At 38.9% G+C, this 25,969-nt stretch overlaps 1 protein-coding gene across 1 annotated transcript in view; it reads right to left on the reverse strand.

Annotated features, from left to right (window-relative positions):
* The window catches only part of LOC121908360 (voltage-dependent T-type calcium channel subunit alpha-1I-like), a 222,922-nt gene that overhangs the window by 128,533 nt on the left and 68,420 nt on the right, over positions 1 to 25,969 (reverse strand). The window contains exon 4 of the mRNA XM_042428302.1: positions 20,581 to 20,714. Within this exon, the coding sequence (XP_042284236.1) occupies positions 20,581 to 20,714 (134 nt within the window). The remainder of the gene's footprint in view (positions 1 to 20,580; positions 20,715 to 25,969) is intronic.

The raw sequence follows: 25,969 nt of genomic DNA on the forward strand, positions 1-25,969 counted from the left end.
CTGTCTCACACTTTAACAAACTCATGCACTTGCACACGCACACTCCTGAAGAGTCTAGTTACATAAGCTGTGAACCCACACACACTCTTACAGCACACACACACGCACACACACACACACACACACAGGCCGTCACTCTCAGACACACACACACACACACACGTCAAACTAAATTTAGTGTCTGTCTGTGTTTGAGTTAGGACTGCTCTCCAACCAAACAGCTTCATGAATATTTGAAAGGAGGAACTGGATAACTTTTGTTCTAGCAGCATTAGACGGGGGAAATGTGCATTTTTTTTTTTTAACCGATTCTTAAATATCCTTGGGTTTTCTCTCTGTGGTGTGTCTTCTCTTGAGAGAGCTGCTCTGTCCCTGCCGTTTACTTTCCCCTCCAAAAGCGCCGTCACAAGTTAGCTTTATGAAATATTCTCTCAGGAGCTATCAGAGTGGAACAGCGGGAGGGTTTTCTCCAGGGTTCGTCCTGCTGGTTGACGGGGGAAGCTTTGAAAATTGGAGCTAATGTAAGAGGCAGCCTTTGAAACGATACACAGCACTCATGAGTACGTCTGTTATGTTAAGTTAAAAATACCAGTCATAAGCCAAAGTGAAAGCATGGGGAAAATGTATATTTGTAAAAAAGTGAAAAAATAGTAAAACAAATTCATTCAAAATCACATTAAAATTCACAGAAGTTACTAAAAATGTAGTCGACAGTTTGCTGTGATTCACTCACTTCATCATTGCCATGATACATTTTAAAAACCAATGTAAACCTGTTTTAAAACATTTTTAAATGATTATTTTATGCCTTTATCAGAGGAGATGTGGCTGTTCATGTCTTAACCCCTCAGCCACAGGGCCACCCCTTTCTTTTTTGTTGCCTTTAATGAACACCAGTGTAACCAGGGTAAAGTCCCTGCATGTTTTGAAGGCAGAAAGTACAAGCCTCAAGCAACCCCAAGGAATGCTGGCCAATAACATATAAGTGAGAGTCCCAAACTCCTCACTGACCAGACCATCTAAACAACCTCCTACAAACAGAAAGGATCAGATAAGGAACCTCCAATCTCCTGCATGGTCATCAAATCAGACCACTGACTGAAACCATCTTTGATCCTTCTAGCTGCAAGAGCCAGCGAGATGAAAGGACCAATTCACATCCCAGTATGAACTGATAGTACCACTTAAAAGACCCCCACCATTGGTTATTTACTCACCTCTAAGAGCCAGTCACACACAGAGACAAGCTGGCACCAACTTTAATCCCACTGTGGTTTTTGACTTTCAGGACTTGAATGACCAACCCAAGAATCGATCACTGGGCAAACCAGCATAAGGCACAAGACATTTACCAGAACACACACATACAAACACACACACACTCAAATGACATGGACCCCTTTCACAGTCAGATCAAGGAGCAACACCTATGGAAAACCCATGGAATTACAAATGTAGTTTTAGATTTTGTCTGAGGACAATTAATATTGTATGTGAGTATGTGTGTGTATATCACAATATGTGTCGTTATCTACTTCAGTTAGACCTTTATTCCACTGCCTTAAAGCCAAGAAATGTACCACTAACATAATCCCATCATCCATGATAACAGTATCATGTTTAGTACCATTCTGCTTGTTTCACTCTCAGAATGCTAAATCTACCATCGAAATTGCAAAATTAGGAATTGTGAAAATGTTAAATTGTAAATACTTTAATTAAAAGAATAACCACATTCAGGAATGTACCTGCCTGTCCATGAATAGGAGGGGACTGACTCTGCTCAGCGTCTTATCTGAGAGTCAAGGCGGCTGCTTTTTGCTGGTTGCTGGCTGGTTTTCCAGGCTGGCTTCTGGTTTCTTCTTGCTTTCTGCCATGCTGGTGGAAAGCTTGCATTTTGCTGAAGATGTAACTCAGAACAATAGGAGGTGAAACCTCATAATGTAGAGTCATGAATTGAGGATCAAGCCTAGGAGAGCATGAGAGCATAAACCAGGAGTTCTCCTCCAATGGGAACTTTTCAAGTCCGGACCAGTCGACTCACTCATCATTACAAGATCCAGACTCCAGTTCCTCACCCCAGCACATTGGACTCCATTCTCCACAAGAAGCCACCCCAGGGACCACGCAAGTATTCATACAAAACCTTCATAAACTTGCTTAAACCCTGGTGCTTTCATGATTTGTAATTTCAATTAGCAATTCAGAACTAAGCTGCTGTACCACTGATTTAACTTGCTGCTTCTCAGGTAACAGTCATCTCATCTGTTTATCTGGTCTCTCATACCAACTACACAATAGATAACTCTGTATGATGCATTTCAATCATTCACTAGCCATTGAAAGTTTCCCTTTCTCTCTTGTGTCTTGTCTGTAAAATGTTGTTGTAGTGTTTAGTACTTGTAGTTGTTGTATTAGTAATAAATGTGTATGTAACTTAAGTGGACTTGTTGGTGTTTTCTTGTGCTTGCATCTCAGTCACTTAGCCTTAAAAGACCTAAACCCTTCCCTTGTGTGGCAACACAAGGAGGACTATTTCTTATTTATTATACCTACTCTAAAATGAGTTGTGTCGCTGGATGAATAATTTCATATTGGAGGTGTGCACAATAACAATTCATAATTCCCCATAAAATCATAAAGCTATTTGAGTGCACAAATTTCTACACCTGACATTTTTTAGATAGTAAATATTATAGCTAAAAGGCTGTAAAGAAGACATTAGACAAAGAGGGTGTTGGTGGATATCATGGATAAGAAAAGATTACAGTTGTGTCCACTTGCTTCAGTTCTGGTAAAACCTCATGGGGTTTTTAGTTTTAACAAATTAATCATTTAATTTTGTAAAACAGTCTTAGAAAGTTAATAGCAAACCACAGGAACACATTGAGAATGAAGTAAGAAGCCCTGAGTTATAGAGGCTAGTGTTACAGCAGCTAGCCAGTGACATCTCTCTTTACAAATACACACAGCCTGAATAAGCAGCTATTAAAAAAATAATAGAAATTATATGCAAAATGTAGCAACATTTTCAAATGATGATAAACTACAAGTCCAAAAATAAAGAATACAAATGGACATAACTTCTAAAATCAGATTTTCAGATCTTAATGTCTACAGTGTAATTCATAAATGCTTTCTGCAATATTTTGCATACATTGCTATTGCTATTGCAAATGACCATAATTAATATTTGATAAGGTTGTTGATTAGTACTATTGACTCACTCAGACTTCATCAGTGAGGTTTCCATCTTTAAAAACTCACTTTTAAGGTGCCATACACAGGTCGTATTTTCACCTTTTAGTGATGGTGCACTTGAGAATCTTTAAGGACACATTAAAAATTTAGAACACTGGAAAAAGGTTATGTATTAGCTTAGAGCCTTCCCTCACAGCACTCCCTCTTATTTCCCTTAATTTCAATCAAATGAAAGTGGCGTTCCCAACAGTGTTAATTATTTTGCCATGGCGCAGTGAACTTCAAAAGTCACATTCACATCAGTCAGTGTCAAACACAGCACTCCATCATCAGAGTGTGATAGAAATAACGTCTATGCTTAAATAAGCACAATCTAGAGAAATAATAAACCATCTCTGATCTGCATACTTTAACATAACTCATTTTATCAGCTTTTGGTTGCATTTTAATGACAATGACCCATAATTTACAAAATGCATGGCATGCATTTGCAGCTAGAGCAGCACACGTCATGTGACATATTATATGATGTGTATGTGTATTATGCAGACCTACTGTGACTGTCTGGTTCTATCAAAACTGTGTGTTTGAGAGTTTTTATTATATTGAATGTGGTTTCTGTACATTATGCCTTTTTATATTTTACACTGAATCAATGGTCTTCAAATTTTTAAATATCACCCATTTGCTTCTGAGAGTTTTGAGGCTTTTACCAATATCAATATTTGAGAGTATTTAAATTCCAATAATGATATATTTGCCAATATTTAATATTTGTTAGTTACTAGCTGACCATTTCCCAAAACCAACATATCTATGATAAATTAATACGTTGTCTGATATATTGACCCAGTCGTTGTTTGCCAAGAATTTACTTTTAATGGTGCTAAATTGACTTTATTTAAATTTTAAGTGTCAATTTATTTCTGTGTTTTTTGACCTTGTTTTGTTACACTCATGTGCCCTCTCTGTGCTGACTGATTAGTACACCAGTCTCAGTTTTATGCACAAATGTATAAAAGACAGACTTGGAGTAATGATGATGATAATGGAGTTGGATCAAATAGCAGATGGAAGATGATATTGAACCGGAGCGGAGCATTGTTTAAAATAAGAACATAAGTAAAAAATAAAGCAATAACACAGCTAATATGTTATATGCAATATAGTTTGTAATTATTAGATGTTACATATTACAATGGTCCGTCCTTTTGACTAAAATCACCAATCCGATAATGATGGTGAATCCTGAAAAATCAGCAGCCATTTTCACAATTTTACAAACCAAATCAGTTAATAAAGGTTCTCAAGCATGGTTTTTCACCTTCTGTAGTGGTTGGGACATGCAGACACTTGCAACACACAAACATGTACACATTTCTTCAGTTTACGAGCAGTAATGGCAAAAGTTCATCTATTAGGTGCGACATACATTAGCCAGTGATCCAGGCTATGGATGGCCTTGGAAAGCACAACGTAGCCAAATATATTATACATTTAGGCCATTCTGGTGGCTGTACACTGGTCTAATAGGCATGAATAAACTAATATGGCAATTACTAGAGAGCACTAAACGTCTCATTTTATGCCAACAGTCCAGGCCAAACTCCTTCTGGAGAAGATAGCATCAATTATTAAAATGAGATTAATGGATGGGGTAGATCTTCTGTCCCAGAAGTGGTTTGCAAGTCAGAGAAGATAGAGGGGCACACACATGCACGCAGACACATGAGAACTCAACACACACATGCACACACGCACACACATTAACCACAACTCTGATTCGCTCTTCTCCCTCTTTACCATTTCCCTCATCTTTTATCCTTTTACCAACTTTTCCACCTCACAAAAACTCTTTAATCTCTTCCTTTACTGCTTAAATTCTGTCTCTCCATCTTTTCCTTTTACATCTTAAACCTCTCTGCTTTCCTCATTATCTGTTTTGTATTGTTGTGTGTGTGTGTGTGTGTGTGTGTTTCCTCTGTGTGTATTATTTCCCATTTTCACATTCCTCTCTCTAATGAGGTACTGTTACACCTCCAGATGGGTACAGATGCTCATACATGTCCCTGTGTATGTGTGTGTGTGTGTGTGTCTGTTACATGTGAGTAACTTGTTAAAGATGAAAGCCAGATGTCTAGCTGCTGTGGTAACGTTGCCCATCTCTCTTTCCACATGTTCCCACCCTCTGTCACATTTAAGACCATGACTCACACTTCTACTATAGATTAAAACAGACAAGGGGAAAGTAGATGGTCATATCAGACTGTTCTACTAAACTGGACTGACTAAACAAATCTTATGTGCAGAGACAAACCGACAATGAACTCATCCTACTTACAAGTATTGTGTGTGTATACAAAGCCTAATATATCTTACTCCTCTGTGTCGTAGACCTCCATTATTGTCTAAAAACAATTTAAAACATGTCACACCATGGACATGTTGCTACTGCAGTGGCTATGGTAGTTTAGAAACAGCTTCCAAGACTAATAAATAAAAAAATTGTGCATGCAAGTGAGAATGTGGTTCAACAATATTGCCTTCAGGGTGAAGGAACATTTCACCAAGTGCAACGGTGTGGCTCACTGATGTCCTTATGCACATGAGATTTGTTGAGAATAAGAAAAATATAGAAAATCCTAACTAGGTAAATGTGATAATAAGCGATAATGAAGAGAGATGCATCAAAATCAGTACAAGGTTGTGTAACACGACTGAATATATATTCTTGGAAATGTGCTAATATGTGTTCAATATCAGTTTAATCTCTGTGTGTTCAGTACAGGGATATGTTTAGTCTATTGCAATATGCAAATATATCTACCTGCAGTTTCATAAAGTTTGATGTAGACTAAAGAATACTGGCATAAACCAGCTCTTGTAAATGAGATAATAAGTTAAATCAAGAAAGAAAAGTTATTTAACTGGCAACAAAAATGAAGGAGATTCATATTTCAAGTTTGGAAAGTCGACTGAACGTGCTGCTGCTCTGCTCCACTCACTCAACACAGTCCAGAAATCTGCAGCCACACAGTGATCAAGGATAAGTGCACATTCACTGGAAAATATTGGCTAGTCTTCTCAAGGGAGAGGTGCTAATATCTGACTAAAGAGTCGCTCTTAAAGAAAAAGGAAAAGAAAAGAAAAAGGCACAGAAGGTTTCATAACAATTCCAATCTGTCTGTTGTGTATTTAACGTGCTTAGAAATTGTGGTTTAACATTGTGGTTTACTGAGCAGTTATAGCCAATTGGGGCTATAACTGACTTGGGCCCAGTGGCTGCATGCAGAATCTCAGAGGTTCTGCCCTTACTGGATAATCAACAGATTTATGCATACTCTTAACCACAAGCCTTTTTTCCTCTGCTTGCATTGTGGCTCAATACATCCTAGACCCAGACACAATCTCCTTATGGAATGCGCACAGATGAAATACACTGATCTTCTCATCTTTACTTACTTCCTTAGACTTAGATGAGAAGATCAATATTTTCCTAAAATCTCAGGGTAGTATTCTAAGGAATCAGCTGCATCGCCGGACAGAGAAGTGAAATAAAAATCATTTAACTGCAATGTAGAGGATGATTTTATTCAAAGTAAATTTCATCCAAGTTTTAATGGGTATATACATTTTTAGTGTGGGTGGCCTAAAGTCTTAATTGAAGGTCTGACCTTACATTTTATGCTATGCAGTCAACTGTATCAATCATCAAAATGAACATATGACACCTGAGGGGAATTTAAATGGATGTAAGTGAATTATTCAGTACTTAAGGTGACGGCCTGTAAGTAATAATCTACAATATGTTCATGTAAATGAGTTTTACCGCTATTGCTACTGCCGACTTACTTTACAGCACCGATGTGAGTTTCACATTTGCTGTTTTAAACGCTAGGTCAGGTTGATCTTTACTGAGGAAAGATGATACGTGACAAGAGAAAAAGAAACACCCAACAATCAATGGCTAGAATGCTTGTATATTCTATATAAGTTATATGGCATTTTGACTTTATAAGAGAATAACCAGCCATGAGTACACACATCTGTTGCAACAGTTGGTGCTCTATAGTACCAGACTGATTCGCAGGCGTCATTTAGTGTCAAAAACTATTCAGCATCATTAACTCAATAACCTCATGCATCATCTGACAATTAAACTAATTACAATACATGCCTATGACAAACATACATGCACAGGACTAGACTTCTGTAAATCAAACCATCCATATACTCAATTTCCATGAATGATTGCATGAGATATGAGTTATGAAGCGTAACATAGTGTTGCATTACAAGTGTATGTATAGAATAGAAACACACACACTGACTACCAATGTATAATATGGACAATATGTTACAGTAAAGTACTCTGCCATAGTAATTAGCAATTTAACACATTTTCATTCTTATATTGGAAATTTAAAGAAAACATGCAAAAGAAATGGACATTTTACGCTAAATTACATTTTCTCACTTCTGTTAAAAACAGAACAGTAGCCTTGTATTGCATGTTAACATAATTATTGACAATACACAGGCCATATTGCTGCAGCATGAAAATCTGATACCATATGATGTGCGTTTTGTATTCTGCATGTGGATTATATGGACTGTATAAAAAGGACTACAATAAAGTAAACTGCTCATTGACAACTTACTTGCTACATGTAGTATTTTTCTGCTCCTTCACCATGTACTATTATGTTTAATTACACACAAGTAAACTGTGATTAACGTTGAAATAACTGTGCTATTATAATAACATGTGCAATTACTGCTCCATGCAATATCTTACAGTTATTATCTACTCAGAGCCATTTGCAATATTTGCACTCATACAAGTGTTTGCATGTGTTTTTTTTATTTTTATACTTAGTGCTTCTTTATGCTTTTCACACATGTAGCTTCCGAAGTATGTTGTGACAAGAATTTAATTGCCCAGTTTGACCCAATGTTACTCTGTGCAGTTGTCATAGGACCTTTTCAACCTTTGGAAGCAAATCGTAACATCAGAGCAACAGTTGGAAAACATCCAAAGAACAAGGGGGATAGGGATTTGAGAGGACACTGACAAAACACTCAAAAACATCTGTCGAGTATTAACCTTTCCATAAAAACAACAAACTGGCGTTCTTCCCTCTCAGTGGGGTTGCAGACTAGTCTGTTTCACTGAGTAATGACTTGATGATAGAGCGCCTGATTCAGCACTGAAACAGCACAAGTCCTCTCTTGTCTGAGCTGACGGGATGAGATTCAGCAATGAGGTAGCTGCATATTCTATTTGAAACAAAGGTGGTCCGGTGACTAAGAGGATTTTCAAATGTCTTGCTCACCTGAAGTCAAGAGTCTTACAATCAGATGTAAACCCTTTTATCTACCAAGAGAATTCACCTCTATAATATCAGCAGGAACCCTGATCACAGAACTGGGTGACTTGAGAGTAAAAGTACCATGGGAGTAAAAGCAGTGAGTGAAGGTCAACACTAGAGAGGACAAAATGCTTGAATGTTGGTAAAGCACCATCCCACATACACATCAGGCATTAAGAGCAACCCCGTGGTCAATCAGATCACAAGCTGATCTTTCTCATCTCTCAGTACACAGCTGTGAAAACCATGACACAAAACCAAAACACAGATTCGATCCAGCACTGGGCATGCACATTCAGAAGTGACTATATTTGGAAAAAAAAAAAAAACATTAACCTGAACATGGCACCTTTGTATTTGGGAAATTGTGACAGGCATTTTTCTGTTCTTCCTGACATTTTAGACTAAACAACTGATCACGTAATTGAAGGTTTGTGTAACAAGAATTTAAGCTAACCAGAGCTACATTAATTGTGCTAAAGCTACTCTGTCTCATTCACATTTCACATTTTAAAGCCCCTCTACTCACAAAATGTGTTTTTCTTCTTGTTCCTCCAGTTGGATGTTTGACCTTAATCGTGGAGAGTGATGGATATGCAGAGTTTGACACTAGAGGGCTGTTTTCACATTTATATGCTGAAAGTGTAAAGCTTCTCTGTGCTCACTGAAAATCTCATTTTAAAGTGTGTATGTACAATCATGATTTGTGACATTACAACTAATTTGGATCAATCATGGTCCAGTATACAACGTACACAAGTTTTATGTGGTAACTTGAAACCTCCAGTGTACATACACTGAGAATGGACTTTTCAGTGAAGTAGGAGACATCTTGTATCTACCAGTTACACTTCTGAAACTTTTGAAATTGTCTTTTTTTTTTTTTAATGAGGAAGAAGGAGTCGGTGTGATTTCAAGAATTTGCTAGTTAACTTAACTTTTTTGTTGAAAAACTAAACTCATATTTTTATATATCCTAAAACATGTATAGAGGGGACTATTAATTCTCTACTGTGAGTCAAACACTTCATATTTGAACATTTTCTGATGACTTGCTATTGAATTATAAGAATAAGAAATGCTTTATTAATCCTAAAGAAAATGTAAGTGTCACAGCAGCACAGTCCAGCACACATCACACACACACACACACAAGAGTTGTTTTTATACACTGTGCAGTAATTATATAAAATGAGAGTGGTAAGATAGATAAAAAAGTTATCCATTGTGCAATGATTATACACATAGCATATAATGAAATGTGATGGAACATAAAACAAGAGGAGAATTATTATTATAAGGCGTGGAATGTGCAATAGAAACATTGTTATTATTATATATTGTGCAGAACGATAATAATAATTATATAGCGCAATTCTTAAGCAGTTATCAGTTATTGTGAGAAGCACAGGGTGGAAAGCGCCAGCCTAATCCCATGCTGCAGCAGAGAGGGGAGGAGTTGTGAAGTTTGATGGCCACCGGCAGAAATGACTGTGTCACTCAGTGGAACATTTAGGCTCCAGTGGCCACAACAAAAGGGGGCTACACCTTAACAAACAAGCAACCTGTGGAGCAGAACACACAGGTCAATAAGCAGTTAACCCCGAGATGACAGGGGTCATCACAGGAGATTAGTCTGTTACTGAAGGTGCTCCTCTGTTTACCAAGCCTGTCATGAAGGCGATGGGAGGTGTTGTTTGAATGCTCACCAGCTTGGTTAGCATCCTCCTCTCCGCCATCGCCTCAAGGAAGTCCAGTTCAGTTCCATCTCCTAGGACAGAGCTAGCTTTCCTGACAAACTTGTTCAGTCTGTTGGCATCCCAAGTTTTCAGACGACAACTCCAGCAAAGCACCATGTATAAAATGGCACTAGATACCACTGACTGATAGAACATCTACAACCTCTTGATGCAAACGTTGAAGGATTGTAGCCTCCACAGGAAGTAGAGCCGACTCTGGCCCTTCTTGTAAAGCGCCTCTGTGTTATTAAACCACTCCAGCCTGTCGTCTAGGTGCACCCCTGCCAAAGTCCACGACCAGCTCCTTCGTCTTGCTGACGTTTAGCTGCAGATGGTTCAGGCTGCACAAGTTGTCTACCAGGCTTCTGTATTCTGCCCCCTGTTGCCTGTTGATATGCCCTACGATGGTAGAGTCACCTTAGAAGTTCTGAAGATGGCATGACTCTAAGTTGTACCTGAAGTCAGAGGTGTACAGGATGAACAGGACGGGAGAGAGGATTTTCCCCTGGGATCCCCTGTGCTGCTCAACACTGTCTCTGACAAACTGCTCCCTAGTGTGTTATCCAGGTCACAAGAGGAGCGTCCACCTGCATGCACCTGAGCTTGTCTCCAAGCAGTAAAGGCTGTATGGTGTTGAAGGCACTGAAGAAGTCAAGGAACGTGACTCTCACAGTGCTCCCAGCCTTGTCAAGATGAGAGTAGGCTCAGTGAAGCAGGTAGATGATTGCATGTTGTTTAAGGTACCAGTGAGAGAATGAAATGCAATTCAGGAAGCCTAGTTTATGTAACATTTTAAGTTACAGATCCATTAATTTGAAGAGGCCACAACACTGTGCAGCAGTTTATAAAACTAGGAGACAGGATTTTACAGCTGTGGAAAGTTATAAGGATGGAAATGATTTTATCTTTCATTGGGATGATTGCTGTATACAGTAACAGTCAAAAGTTTGGTGTGTCCAAACTGTAAATACAACATTCAAGTTACAAAGCAATCTACCACGAACGTGTGCTTGCACCTATCTGATTGACCAATGCAGCACCTCGCATTTTGTCAGTCTCAACACCGCCTTAGTGCGATCTTGCAATATGATTTCTTGCCAATAAAACACACTGCTATGCATGTGGTTAAGTCAGTAATTATTTTGAGCTTTCTCAAAGAATGTGAATGTTTCCATCCAGTATTTCATAAAAAAAAATACATGAGCAGACAGCACTTATTTCTGTCACAGTAGAGGGACAACAATGGTGTGAATATAGATATACGTGTAAACTGCCAACACATATCGGGATCAATTATGACTTCCCATCTGCTCTCCTTACCGTGTACATGGTTTGGCAGCTCAGAATGGGGAGACAGTTAAGATATATACTGTAAGCATATGTTTGATATATGAAGGACTGTACACATATACATATTCATGTTATATGAAAACAGTTACAGGGAGAAACAGATGGCACAGACAAAAGAAAAAAGAAAAAAAAGAAACACATTTGTTCAGACACAGGTATGAATTCATTAACATGACATGAGAGTAACACACTACAGAGACTGACTGAAATCAATATTAAATCTCTCACTAAGACCAAAAAGATATTTTCATCATTCAAATTGCTTGTTTCACTGTTTACATATAAATATCCACAAAAGAAACTTCTATATTCATTTTAAGAGATTAAAAACTAAATTTGGAATGAAATAAAACAATACTGTAAGTGATATTATCCTCTAAAGGCCTTAATTTTACATTGTGTCCTGTACTTTTGGAATTTCTGGCAATGACTGATGATGGAAGAAGTGAAACACAAACTAATCATCTTTATCTTTAATAAGACCCACTGCAAAACTAGTCACTGAAGAAGAAGCATTAGCAGTTCTGGAGCCTAAGGTCTTAATTTTGAGTGGCACTGAAGTGAGTATATACAGTATACATATACAGTATATATAATTTCATTAGTTAAAAGGGCTCTGGCTGACTCCATCAGCATAATCAACAGCTCTTTGCCAGCCTTTTCTCACATATATTTTTTTTCTTATGTTCTATCAACAGAACCACAGTATAATCTGAGCTGCCCTCTGTAGAGTATATATTATTTTTGTTTTATTATTGAAAATCATGTAATACAATCTGAGGTTGCAGTCTATAAAGGCTGACACATCCTGCCTAGACCCTATTAATCATTAAAACAAACAAACAAACAAAAAAACTTCTTTACACGGTGTGATTTTGGGCTTTCAGAACCGAAAGTTGACATTTGTGAGAGAAACGTGGGAAAATCTTGGATTGTTGGTCCAAAGCGGTGGTCTGCTATTTGCTAGTCTGGTATTCTCACAGTGTATACCTGCATCTACAAACCAACCAATCAGAATATAATATGAAAGATGCAGAATATACTGGCCCTCATTACATTTTCAAAACATACGAGTGGTGTGGATGGATGAGGTGAGCTGATGATGTGCCTTTGCTTTTGCATACTTTTTTTTCTTTACATCGCAGCGCTACAATTTACCATGCATATTTTGCAGTCTGACACAGATTGTGAAAAAGATTTTATTTGACCCATCTCGCACAGTGTGACATGCAATAAACGTACACGGTCACACAGTCTAAAGATACCTTGAATGATCTAAAAGCTGTCTCACGGGCCTTTCCAGCCTGGCAAGAATAAAATTATCAGTGAAATACAGGATTGTTTGCCACTGTGTTGAATCTGTAAGCAGCTGAACTTCTGTGCAGCATCACCCATCAGGAGCCAATCATGCAACCAGCATCTAAGGCTGTAACAATAGTGGTATTATAGCAGGCAATTAGGTGCTTCAGATTGCCCATTGAACAGTGGTGGTGCTGCTAAGATGGGTGATGCTATGAGCAACAGTGGAGAAAGTGAGCAACAGCCTGAGTAACATATACAGTCCTGGTTGTTATTCTTACAATAGGTTTGATAAGGACGCATTTAGTGTGTAAAATGTGTAAATTTATGAGCCCTGACATTTCTCCTGTAATATGCTTTGATGTCCCTTCTTTCCCAAAGATATTGCTCATATTTTTCATCCGTGTGCTCTCAACACATCAGCATGTCTTCACCTCCTCTCCTGCTCCCTCTGCTGAGTGCTGGAGACAGATAGAGGGTGTGAAGGGAGAGAGGAGGAGCTGAGAGAATGAATAGATCCTGAGAGAGGAGGTGTAAAGCTGGGCCTGCGCTCGCAGATAGCCTCTTGTGCGCTACCCCTGATGACAGACTCTTACAAAAGGATACGCGCACACGTTTAAATATACAGTATTCACACACGAGCCTTCGGTACACAAGGATCATGAGGGGCAGATTCCAGTTTCAATTATGCAAAGATTTCTGAAGCAGAGCTGCTCTGAGGGGGAAAAAAATTAAATTGGTTGTTGAGCTAAAATGATTGAAGCCAAAACAGTTTTGGCTACCGCATGTTAGAGACTGAAAGCCAGTTAAAGCGGGAAAAGGGCCAAAAGAGGAGGGTGAAAACTGTGAAGCTTGTGGCTATTTTAAATGAAAATAAAGTCTATGTTAGGTACCTACCGTAGCTGACCTTCAAAGAATAAAAGGTACAGTGAGACCATCAATCATCAAGATCATCAATATGATGAAATTCATTAAAAAAATGTAATTTACTGTATGTAGTGACCCAAATATGTGCTTTTCTATTACCATTTGACTGTAAACTGGTTATTTCACTATTCACAAAGAGGTTAAATAGATTTTTCCTGCTTCCAGTGCAATTTCACATCCAAAAAATGTTTCTGCATCTAATGCCGGCTGTACACCAAATGACTTTTCGAGCGATTTCACTGTCGCAGACAAATTTTCAGTGATGGAATAAAATTATGAGAGTTTTGCTAGAGTTGTGCCATCTCGTCATCTCGGTTGTTTGGTGTAAGTGGGTCATAAAACTCAGTCTGAGCTGTCTTTTGAGTCTCTCTCCAGCACCAAACAGGAAGCAGCAAACCATTTATTGGCAGGTAACATTTTACCTGCCAGTAAACATGGCAGGGACTCCTGAGGAGGCGCATCCTTGCTGTCCCTGTTCTCTCAACCAGGGTTGTGTCCACATTCTGCAGTGTCTTCCCTTTTTTATGGCTGGTTTTTCAGAACAAACCACTGCACACACAAGGGTAGTTGTAGCCAAAAGCTGCTTCTGTTTCTGCTCTATTGTTTTTTCTTCTTGTAAATTTCCACCAGGAGCAAGATGGGAAATAATCTCAAAAGGAATCTAGCTGTAGTCTTGCAAATACTGACCCTGGAAGATCCCCAGTCTTTTCAAAATCATGACACATTGTCTTTGGATGTGAGAGGGTGTCAGATTTGAGTCTTTTCAAAGTCTTTTCAAAGTCTTCTAGTGTATAGTAGACATAAACCTCCAGTCTTTTCATGCCTCATAGCAAAAAGTCCTAATGCTGAATAATGGCAGGTGCCAACAGTAAAAGACAAAAGGCAGAAAAAAGACAAACTGCTATAATTCTAATGCCTTCTTTTGCTTCGCCGCCTTTTTTTCTCCCTCTCTCTCTTTCCCAATCCCTCCCTGTCCACTCCGCTGTGGGCGAACACAGTGGCGCAGTGCTCCAACAAATTAGGATCAGCGTCACTCATTGGAAGTAATGTTATTACTGCGACCAAGAGCCAGGGGCAGCTGTATATATAATCACCACACAAAAGATCTGAATATGGAGAGACAGATATCCTATGGTGCTGGTTTCATTGTGCACAATAGTGCAGCCATCGCTCCCTTAGCTATAAGACACCTCAGGCGAAAGACTGAGGACCAATAAGGAAATGTGTTTATTGTGGTTCAATGTGAAAAGACAATGACTAAGAATATATTAATGTACCATAAACTCATAGTTCCCATTGAATATTATGGGTTTCCTCAATGGTATTTCATATTAAAATGTTGATATATCTAAGTGACAGCATTATGCATCAAACCAGTTGAACAGTGTATCAAAAGACACTTGGTTAATGCTTTATATCTACATTTAATGGCATACTTGAATTTACTGTATGTTATTAGATTGACTGTAAATTTCCTCAACAATAAAGCATAATGTTGCTTACTAGTGGACATGGCAACTCTCTAGCTAACTCATTAACACCCAAACCAATGAAATGCAAATGTTCATTTGAGTCATGCAGCGCAAGAACACAAAGGTTTTCAGCTGGAGTTCTGTTTGTCTGAATCAAAAACACCAGGGAAATACGCACTCAGCAAGAGGTGGTGGCTGGGGGAGATTTCACTCAAAAAGCTGACTTTTGGTCTAATGTTGGACACCTTCCTACTCCACATCAGTCCACATAAACAAACATGATGCTCATACATCGTTCCATATAAACTAACAACTGTGCGCAGGGGTTTGGTTCAGCAGTACAGTGAAGCTAAGCTGAGCCTGGTGTGGAACTCATGCTGATCCTAATCCCTTTCCTGCAGCTTGCCTACTGTTTGTGTTTGCAGCACACTAGTTCCCAGGGGTGCAACGTTTTATCACGCCCCCCTCCCTGCCGCTACATGCGCTGCATGTGGTGGATGTTGGACTGGGGAGTAATTGGTGGTGGTGGCGGTATCTCTCTTCCATGCACGCTCTGAGCATTGGGGTTTGGTGTACAGGGACGAGGCAGCAGATCTCTGCGGCTGCTGCTTAGAGGATGATGACTGACGGAATGACTAGGAAAGGGAGGGTGCGGGAAGACATATGAGCTGAAACTGTAGGATCACAGTGGAAGAAAAAGACTGGTTGAAACATTACGAGAAGGCAACATGGTGGAAGTAGTATCTCCTCTAGCCTAGAGGCTTGAGCAGTGTGCTGTTGTTGAAATTTATGGAATATCTAAGGAAACCAAGGCAATAAAAGTAAATGAGAAATGTTCGTCTTCCCTTGCAGGGGAAATAGGAGGAGGGAGATGAAGAGAGAGGAAACAAAGAGACGGGGAAATGTGTAAGATAGAAAACTGCAAGTTCAGTGAAATATGGTAAAAAAAATTACAGCGGGCATAAAGGAAAAACTTAATAATTAATCTGAGAAAAACGTAAAAAATATATAGAAATGTGCAAACATGTTCTTTTGACCCAATATGTAAAACAATTATTTGAATCTTAACAAAAAATTAAGATCACTGCTCACATGGTCTCATTAGAACATCAGCTAGCCACTGAGTGTTGATGACATGACATTGGAAGAGAAAACGGTTTATGGTTGTTTGCTCCAGGAGGTTTTTTGGGGTACTATCATAGTTTAAGAAAGCGTGTTCACAGTGAGTAAATTTTGCTTTAACAATCGCCAAAGCCACGCCATCCATCAAAACCCAAGATATATAAGGGTATTTTACAAGACTTTTTACACACATTACAAAAATAAACATACATTTTCCAGACTCCCATATTGTCCAATATTATTATTAATATATTTTTTCTTACAAAAAAGTATCTATTGCAATGCATAAAGTCTTCATGCAGGCAGTGCAAACTACACAAGCTGCTGGTCACTTTTTATTCAATGTGACAGCTTGTATGCAACTACATGAAACAGTTTAGTCTCTGAAAAAGGTGTTCCTTTGTGTGTTTAAAAAAAAAAAGATAAAAATTGTAATTAATGCATAGCTCACCTGTAGCCAGTGGCCCTAAAACACAGAGGATTTGTCCAGTTGTGAAGGGAGACTGCTTTTATAATGTGTGATCCATTGTTATGCAAATCAGTTTTTCCACCTGTAATGTTCAGTAGGTCAGAGTCTACTTTAGTCCTGTGATCCTCAAGGAAAACACAATCTGTTCATGATAAAGTAATTAAGAGACTTGTATTATTCTGTAGTTCAGCCCGATCATAAATATGCTTTGACCTCAAAAAAAAGTGCATTTTTAAAAATAACTCAAGTGCTGCTTGACGACAACTCACATGAGTGTGATGTTGTAGCAGAAAGCACAACATGAAGAACAGTAGCGGGAAAGCATTAAGTAGAATGTGTCTAGGAAAGCTTGTTTTACAGTGTTGATCAGAGCTCATATATATAAGTCCTAGCCTCTATGGTCTTTTTAAAGCTCCAGCTGTGGATGTTTGTGTGTTCAGGCGATGGGGGTTTTCTTCTGAGGTTTTCCTGGCCTTTTTGCGACATGTCAGGCGGTTGTATTGTCATCATTGTCTTTGAATTGAATCCAGCTGTACACAGCAGACTGCAAAACCATTTACAGCATTTTTGTTTTGTTTTGTTTTGTTTGCTTTTTGCAGAACTGGGGGTGTTTAAAATGATTAGTTCTTTCTCCATATTGCTGGGTTTCTGCGACTCTGTCACATTTTTGTTATTCCAAAGCTTTTTCTTGCACCAACTGTTTACATCAATGGCCTGCCCCTTTCTTACTGTGCACAGTTTGTCACATGGAGTAATGTACACTTGTCATTTGTTGATGCAAAGAGCATTTGTTTTGATGCAACTGATCTTCCCGCTAATACAATTGCGGCAGAATCGTTGGCACGTAAAAACAAGATCCCACTGAGACCTGATTCGATATCATGATTTTGTTCGATCTTATAATCGTGCACATTGGGCTCTGGAGGAGGGGTTTCAACTCTGCAAAAATGTTGTCTTGACTATTTGTGTGGAGGCCAATTATGATATCGAGTAAAGTCTACAACATGACGGCAAATGTCATCATTAAAAAAGCTTCAGCCAGCAGGAGACACAGATGTGAGACATTTACACAGCATCCCCAGACACCTTTTAAACACAACTAGTGGTGTCATCTCTTTCAAAGATGATCTTTTGTTCTGATTGCTGGGGGTGTGACTCTGCATCTTAATGATTTCTTTAAAAAAAACCCTCAAGAACATAAAAATGATAAGATAGAGCATGATTGTTTTGAGTCATGAAGTTATGTTAATTGATTTAATTCTTATGTTCCAAGAGATAATGTGCTACCCCAGCTTTGGAAATGTGTGCCTCTTGCCAGAGTTTTTTCTGTTGTCTTCCTTATTCTGTCACAATCTCTATTTTCTTGTACCTCATGAAATTACTTAAGTTGAAAGCCTACAAATAAGGTCTTGGTGCTTTATTCAGGCTCTGCACATCATTACAATAAAGCGCTATAGCAGGCAACATCTAATTATCAACTTTTCTCAGCACTTGTCAGTGCTGTCAACTGTTGTGAGGTTTGATTGCAATCTATAATTGAAGTCACAGATTCTGTTCTGCTCATTCTAGGCCATGAATTGGTGAGGAAGATGAGCACCTGAGACCTGATCTGTCTTTATCTGTTTCCAAATCTGTACCAAATGACAAATTTGTTTTATTGCTTCCCAAAATGACCCATATCAGCATTTTCTGATCCGAAGCCCCTAAAGGTAGGACACCATCATTTTTTTGTGCTTTCCTTTCAAATGACAAACACAAAACCGATTCAGATGGGCACAAACATGACTCTCTTAAACTTCTGGGAAGATCATGGTTTGCGTTAAAAGATTATGGTCAAAAGAAAAAGAAACCTACATTGACTGTCATTGGGTATTGGGATAACAGCATTCTCTTGTGGCAAAACCACATGTCCTCCCTACGAGTACAAGGTTTTGCAGCTCTATAACATCAAGATACTTCTGCCTTTGCACCTGACAGATGAGAATAAATTACAACCACTGGAGGTCATACATAAGCATAGACCTTTCAAGCATTTGGACAAATGGCTGACGCTGTTGTTTGTTCACAGACTGTAACTTACAAAGATGTGTGCCCTTTGAAAAGCTAACTTGCATTTAGAGTTGGAAAATTTCAGCCCCAGTCCTGATCAATAGACATTACTTCAAAATAATTTTAAAACAGCCGCAGCTTCACTCGAGATTGAAAGAAAATGTCCAAAAAGTAACTGAAACAAGTAAGTGCAATGCGCTGCCATCAAAACACACTGCAACAGGTGGCCATTAGCAGGTGCTCTGAGTAAGATAGTAATAGCCCCCTCTCTGACTGTCTTGTTCAGAGCACCTGTTATGGCCACCTGTATAGGATGAAGCATAGGACGACATGAACGCAAGAAATCACATAACAGGTGTAACACTACTATATGATATACAAACTGAAGATGGTTTGGCTCAGGGTTAGGCTGAAACTTTAAGAAATTCAACCTTACTCCTACCATTGGTACTCATGATTGGTTATTGAAGGTTCAGTAGAAATTCTGTAGTTCTGTAGTCTCTGTTGCTAAGATTGTTCCATGGGTTGTTCCCATTGTCCACTCGCATATTTTGGATCTGATTCAGGCTCCAATATGTATGGATCTAATTGAAAAGTTTCCATTACAGGTATAGAATGAGAAAAAGTAGAGAAATCCTACTTCTATAGTTTCTTCCTGAGACAGTGGAAGTTGGCCAAGATGCAGCTTCCAGAAGCCAACCAATTAGAACAGAGTGGGCTCATTGGGAAGGGCGCCTTAAAGAGACAGGAGCTAGAGCGGCCTGTTTCAGACAGAGACTAAACTGAGGGGCTGCATAAAGAGCCAGTATAAGATAAATGAGTAGTTTTCTGAACTGTAAATCATGCAAAGATATTCCAGTAGAGCCCCGGAATATAAATTTAGACCTGGAAATGTGCATGAGATGTCCTCTTTAAATGATTTTTTTTTTATCACCAGCAAAAGGTTTTGACTCATATTCATCAAGTCAGCAGTAACAGCATGACCCCATGCAAAATTTACGGCAGGGTAATTTCACCTGATTCATAAAATTACATCGCAGTGATTAGCTCAACTGAATTACATTATCGTTGTGTTATTGTCAGCCGTGTCCCAGGTGAAAGCCAATCACTATCACCATGTTAATATTTAATGTCATGTTACATATTTAACACAGACATGATCAGTAGTGCGTGGTGGCACAATGGATCATAAACTGTCAGAAAGACAAAGCCGAGCCGAAAAAAGGGATTTGGAGACCGGACCTTTAAATAGACCCAGGATAAATCATATTTAAAAATGTGAACTTTCAAATAATTCAAATATGTGGAAGCTGTAGTTTCACCATACAGATTTAAAACATTTACAATGGACTTATAAAAAGGGAAAATAGATTACTGGGAATTAATCAGCTTCCATTCACATTTAATCCAAACATATGAGTTTTATAAGTAGGAAACACCCTACTTATAAAGCTCATATGTGCTTTCATCTGCACTATGAACTGTTTTCATTCTGTGCTGTCAGTCACTTATCTTTGCAAGACTTGTCATGTCCCCTGACATACAAAAGGGATAAAGCAAAGAGAGCAGGAAGTCCTCACCCTGCCATGACGATAAAGAAATCCAGCCGGTTCCACGTGTCCCCGAGGTAACAGCGTCGACCAAAGATTCCCAGGGCGACCATCTTTATAACCATCTCCAGAGCGAAGAAGATGTAGATGAATGCATCAAAAGCCTGACAGAAAGACAAAAGGAGTGACAAGAGACAAGGTGTCAAGGATGAGAAGGCAGAGAATGTCATTTGTCATTTCTTTGTCCACTACAAACTCCATAAAGCTCCATGGTGTCAGGGTGCCAGAGGTTTCAGAGATAGATATCTCATATTCAACAGATAAAATTGAAACATTTGTATCATTAGACACCTTTTGCTTCATACTTATATTTTCCATCTACATCTACACTGGAAGATTTTTGTAATTTGGATGATCCAACCCTTTAAACCTGTAATAATTCACAAGATTTAGTTCTTAGTCAGACTCCCCTTCTTTCAAAGCCCTGTCTCCCTCCCAGTCTTCTCTAAATCTCTGTTCCTGACATTTTTCCCAAACTTCCCTGCCAATCTTTTACTTCCATCCCTGTTTTTTTTCCCTGAAAATTTTGCATCTCCATCTCTCTTTTCCTAACTTGCTTCTCTCTATTAAATCTCTATTTCTGTTTTTTCGCACTTCATCTCCTCTCTCCTTCCCTCAGCCACCCTCAGCCTTCTCCCCAGTCGAGCAGTTTGCCCTAAACGGTGGGGTAATGGAAAATAATTTGTTTGAGCAGTAATCAGAGATAAGCCCCACATCAACATCCCCCACCTCACTCCCAGCGTTAATCAAGCATCTAATTAAAAGAAGAGAGAGAAAAAAAATCCAAATAAATCAAAGATCTCAGCTTGCTAATGCATGTTATTGCTGTTGTGAGCAAAAAGCCTAGATTAGCTGCTGTTCTTTTTTGTGTATAGAGGGGGATTAGAGATGAACTGACGTGCTCGGCGTCGCCTGTAATTTGATTTTCAGAGGGTACTGTAGGCAACATGATCTGGATCTGAACCATTGGTGTGGATCTTTGTTTTGTGACTAGCACGCCGCTGAAAAGAAGCATCCTACTCAGCAGTACTGGAGGAGCATACAGATGCCAGATAGCCTGCTAATGTACAGGATCGGTCAGAGGTGGCAACCTTGACCTTTGTGAAACCGGGAAGATGGACGAGGTGCTGCCTTTTGTAAAGTTCGCTGACCCAGAGGAGATGAGAAGTCCACTAAATGTCAAAATAAGAGTCTTTCCCTGACATTTGCGTGGATCTCTTTCTCACACCTCTCACTCTATTTTGCTTTTTCTGTCAGTCTTTTTTTCTTTTATGTCTCTCTTTGTCTCTATACTTCTGTCTTTATCCATCCCATATATTTAAAGTTTTGTCATATTTATCACTCTTTCATGTCTTTTTTATTCTTAGAATTTAATCGTTTTCATACTTGCTGTGTTTGTATGTATATATGCATGTATTTTGCAAGTATAGACTTTATAGCCTATACTAGATTTTTTGACACTGATACCAATACTTAGTTGTTCTCATGATGATATATCATGCAGTATGAACACATATTTTGATAAGGATCCCTTAAATTTATTCCTCAAGAATTGTCATATGTACTGAGACGGACACTACATTTGGAAAATAAACTTTTCAGTGCACTCAAGTGGACAAACTAAGTAATGGCAAAACCTGCTCTAAATGATCTCAGTAGTGTTGACATTTGTGTACTGCAATTTCTTCAATTACTCATTGGCCAGATGTATCTCTAAAAAGCCAAATGCACATTTGTAAATTCTTTTGCAGGTGCTGAGGGATAATTATACAGACAAAAAGGCCACATGGAATGATTATATGACCTGTTTTTGTGGTTCAAAAGCTGTCCTGTCCACATCAATCACCATTCATGGCTGCTTTAAAGCTGGATTTTTGGATGCGTCCTACATTCAGTGTTGGCCAAGTTATGGAAAATTAGTAATTAGTTACAGTTACGAGGTACTTCTCTCAAAAAGTAATTGAATTACTTCACCAATTACTGCATATAAAAGGTAAATAGTTTCTAGGGAAAGTAACTTTTGCATTACTTTTAACACTCCACTCGTTAAAGCGTCCCTTTTGTTTTCCCCGCAACCCCAAATCATTTCAGTTCAATCCAGTTTCACAAACATAAAAGAAAGACAACTCAAAAGTCTACTCTGGGTTTTACTGCAGATCCACAACTCAAACCAGGAATAGCAGCGACAGTTCAGTAACAGGTACAATTTACAATACATAACGTTATAACTCCAGAGACAGGGCTTATGTTTTACACTGCCTACATTACATCATAAAACACACAGATACAGAAGGAATGTTCTTGGACTTAGCATAAAATACCAACTCTTTCAGCTACATTATCTAAACAATACATTACTTCTGTGTTTCATGGACTAAAAATGTAAAGAATGCTGGAAAAAACTTAACCTACAGTAAAATATCACAGAATCATAACTTGTGGGGTAATGAATCCTGTTGTGGGACTATGAAAGGCATAATAGTATGTCATTAATTGCTGAAAAAGATTAATTTTTGCCACACAAATCTGACAGTTATCTATCAGTTATCAGAAATTGAGGGCAAACATACCATTTTATGTTTTTCTCACCTTCTATTGTACATTAATACACCATGTAGCAAAAAGTTATTACATAAAGGACAAACTACTTATTTCTAACTGTTTTTTTCAATCCAACTCACTAAGTGATCAGATCAAAGAATGCCGCTATTATAAAAGACACTTTAGGACACAAGAGTATCAGCCTTGATGGGTTTTTTTTTGTCCAAAGTCGAGGATGCGTTTGTGCTTCTAATCTGTGATGAAGGACGACATTTGCATGAACAGTTCTGTTTCTGAGGGCTCGTTATTGATTCTCTTACATTTCCTGCTCAGTAAGATAAAAACACTGCGGTCTTCACACAACAACCTGAGACGTCTGTGAAGATTCTCACCCATCCAGGTCACAGGATAGCTCGAAGGAATAAGTCAAATGCAAATGAAGTTGCTGTTTGGTCTTGAAGATGTTTCAACACACATCGAAGAGCTGAATAAAGCCTCTTGCATAAGTAACAATTCTCTAACATCTTCTACAGAAAAAAAATCAGATGTAAAATAGTGGAAATAAAGCTTGAAACATGATATATCTGGACTTAAATCATCATTCAAACCATGTTTCCCCCATTTTAACCACCAATTCATCCATGCACCAGCGTATTCTAGCTGACTAAATAACTAGCTAAGCTTCCAGAGGTCTTTAAGTCCACATTTGTTAGAGCTTATAGATTGTGCTGGTGAGGCACCATTGAAATCATGTTATCGAACAACGGATTTTCTGAGAGGAGTGTATTGACTGCGGCGCTGTAGCCCACTAAATCCATGCTGATACTGAATAGGGTCTATAGATACTTGAAGGAGAAATTCTATTAGGTCCAACTCACCAGCCACCTCCCCCAGGGAGTTGAATCAATCTACTGTGCGTGTCGGCTGTTGTATGATGAGTGTGGTTCCTTGTGTGTGTATTCGTGTGAGAATGTGAAAAAAAAAAAAAAAACAGGACGCCGGGGTGATTCAACAAGCTCTTCACACCGACAGACTGGAGACATACGCGCACACGCTCGCGCACAGATGTTACACCCACTCAGGCCACCTTTGACATAAGTGAGGAAGGATTCTGTTTTTTTTTTTTTGCCAGATGACGAGGTGCTGAGGTGCCATACGTGAGAAAGTCATGCTCGCTGCACCATAAAGACCGCATGCTAGCAATGAGTCACCACGTGGAGTTTCAGACCCCAGCATGGGAGGGAGAGCACAAAGGGAGAGTGAGACAAGGATGGAGGGAGAGGAAGAAAGAGAGGATTGGAGGAGATATGCATGTGAATTAGTGAGGTTTTTTTTTGTTTTTTTTTATCTGTTAACATGAGTATGCAGGAATAAATGTAAACATGTGCACACTTCCTGGAAACACATTTGTCCCTGCTCTGCTTCTAGGAACGTGTTGGCATGTATGTGCATGAATGTATCTGCATTAGTGTGCTTTTGTGAGTTTAGCGTGTCTTTACTTGTGGAGATTATGTATAAAAAAGTGTGCATGAGAGCAGATTTATACTGTAAATGTGTAATGTTGTTTCTACATCATGTATGTACGTATGTACTGCGTGAAACCTTGTCAAATATACATGATCTCGTGTAACTAAGTAAAATTTAATTATAGAGCATTTCAAAATAGTTACAGCTTGATCCCACTGGGTGCTGCTGCGTTGCGATCCGGCTGCGACGCGGCTGCTAGAGCTGATCGCAGCCACTCTAGTCAATGCTTGCGATCCCACCAGACGCACCGCAGCAGCGTGTTTGAGAAGCATCCCAGAAGAGGCTCTCCACTCCGCTAAACATATGCGCCTAGTCTATTTTTGACGGAAGACGCGCAAAGCTGCGCATAGCAGATCAAGCTGGGCAGGAAGTCAGATACAGAAACAGCTTAGAGCGTCCTCTGAGTCAGTATTATTGTAAAACTGCAGCAGCTCAACTGCAGCAGCGGCTCTAGAGTAGCAAAAGGTGAGCCCTGCAGGGTCCAATTCAGTCACAAAATATCACACTGCCATTCTTAAACCACTTGTGTCTAAATATTCATGGACTTTTACAGTGGAGGCTTTTGGAGGTGCTTTAAACATATCTTGTGCTGTAGCAATGAAAGCATACAGTATAGAGTGTGGTGTTTAATGTGCAGGCTATAAAACTCACATCTTTCCTTTTAACTGTATTACTCCCCCGACATGCACACATACTTCCCAAAGAAATCCAAATAAATCAAGCTAATTGAGCTCTGCTAAACTGCGATGGTTCTTCAGTACATTTCAGATTTTAACTCTTCTGCTGTCTACTGTCAGACTGTCCTTGAGCAAGGCAGTCTTGAACCACACATGCAGTTTCAAGGCTTTAATGGTCATTGTAAAGAAAACCGCATTGTTAGATGGAGAAGAGGTAAGGGCTTAAGTTTGTTTTGAATTCTTAGCAGTTGTACTGTAAGTCTAAATATTACCCAGAGGGTGGTGTCAGAGTAAAAAAAAACCCAATAAAAATATGTGTTAGCAGTGGTAATTACAGTATGTGCCATCATTGTTTGGATATTACATCACATTATCTGCTCAAATGAAAACTCCAGGGCAATGAGATACTACAAGGGTGTCAAGCCCACTGGCAGGTGATTACATCATTGATAACTGATGCTACTTGAGATGGATCGTCTGAGCCCTCATTTCCCCAAAATATGTGTTTTCATCTGAGGCGTTCAGGTACAGTGTTGAGTGTAGGTCCCCTGTGTTTTGGAACTGCTCGTGGAAAAATAGACTTGAAGCTTCAAAATATGCGGGGTGTGAAACGC

This window comes from Thunnus maccoyii, chromosome 2, assembly GCF_910596095.1.
Source record: "Thunnus maccoyii chromosome 2, fThuMac1.1, whole genome shotgun sequence".
Classification (NCBI taxonomy): domain Eukaryota; kingdom Metazoa; phylum Chordata; class Actinopteri; order Scombriformes; family Scombridae; genus Thunnus; species Thunnus maccoyii.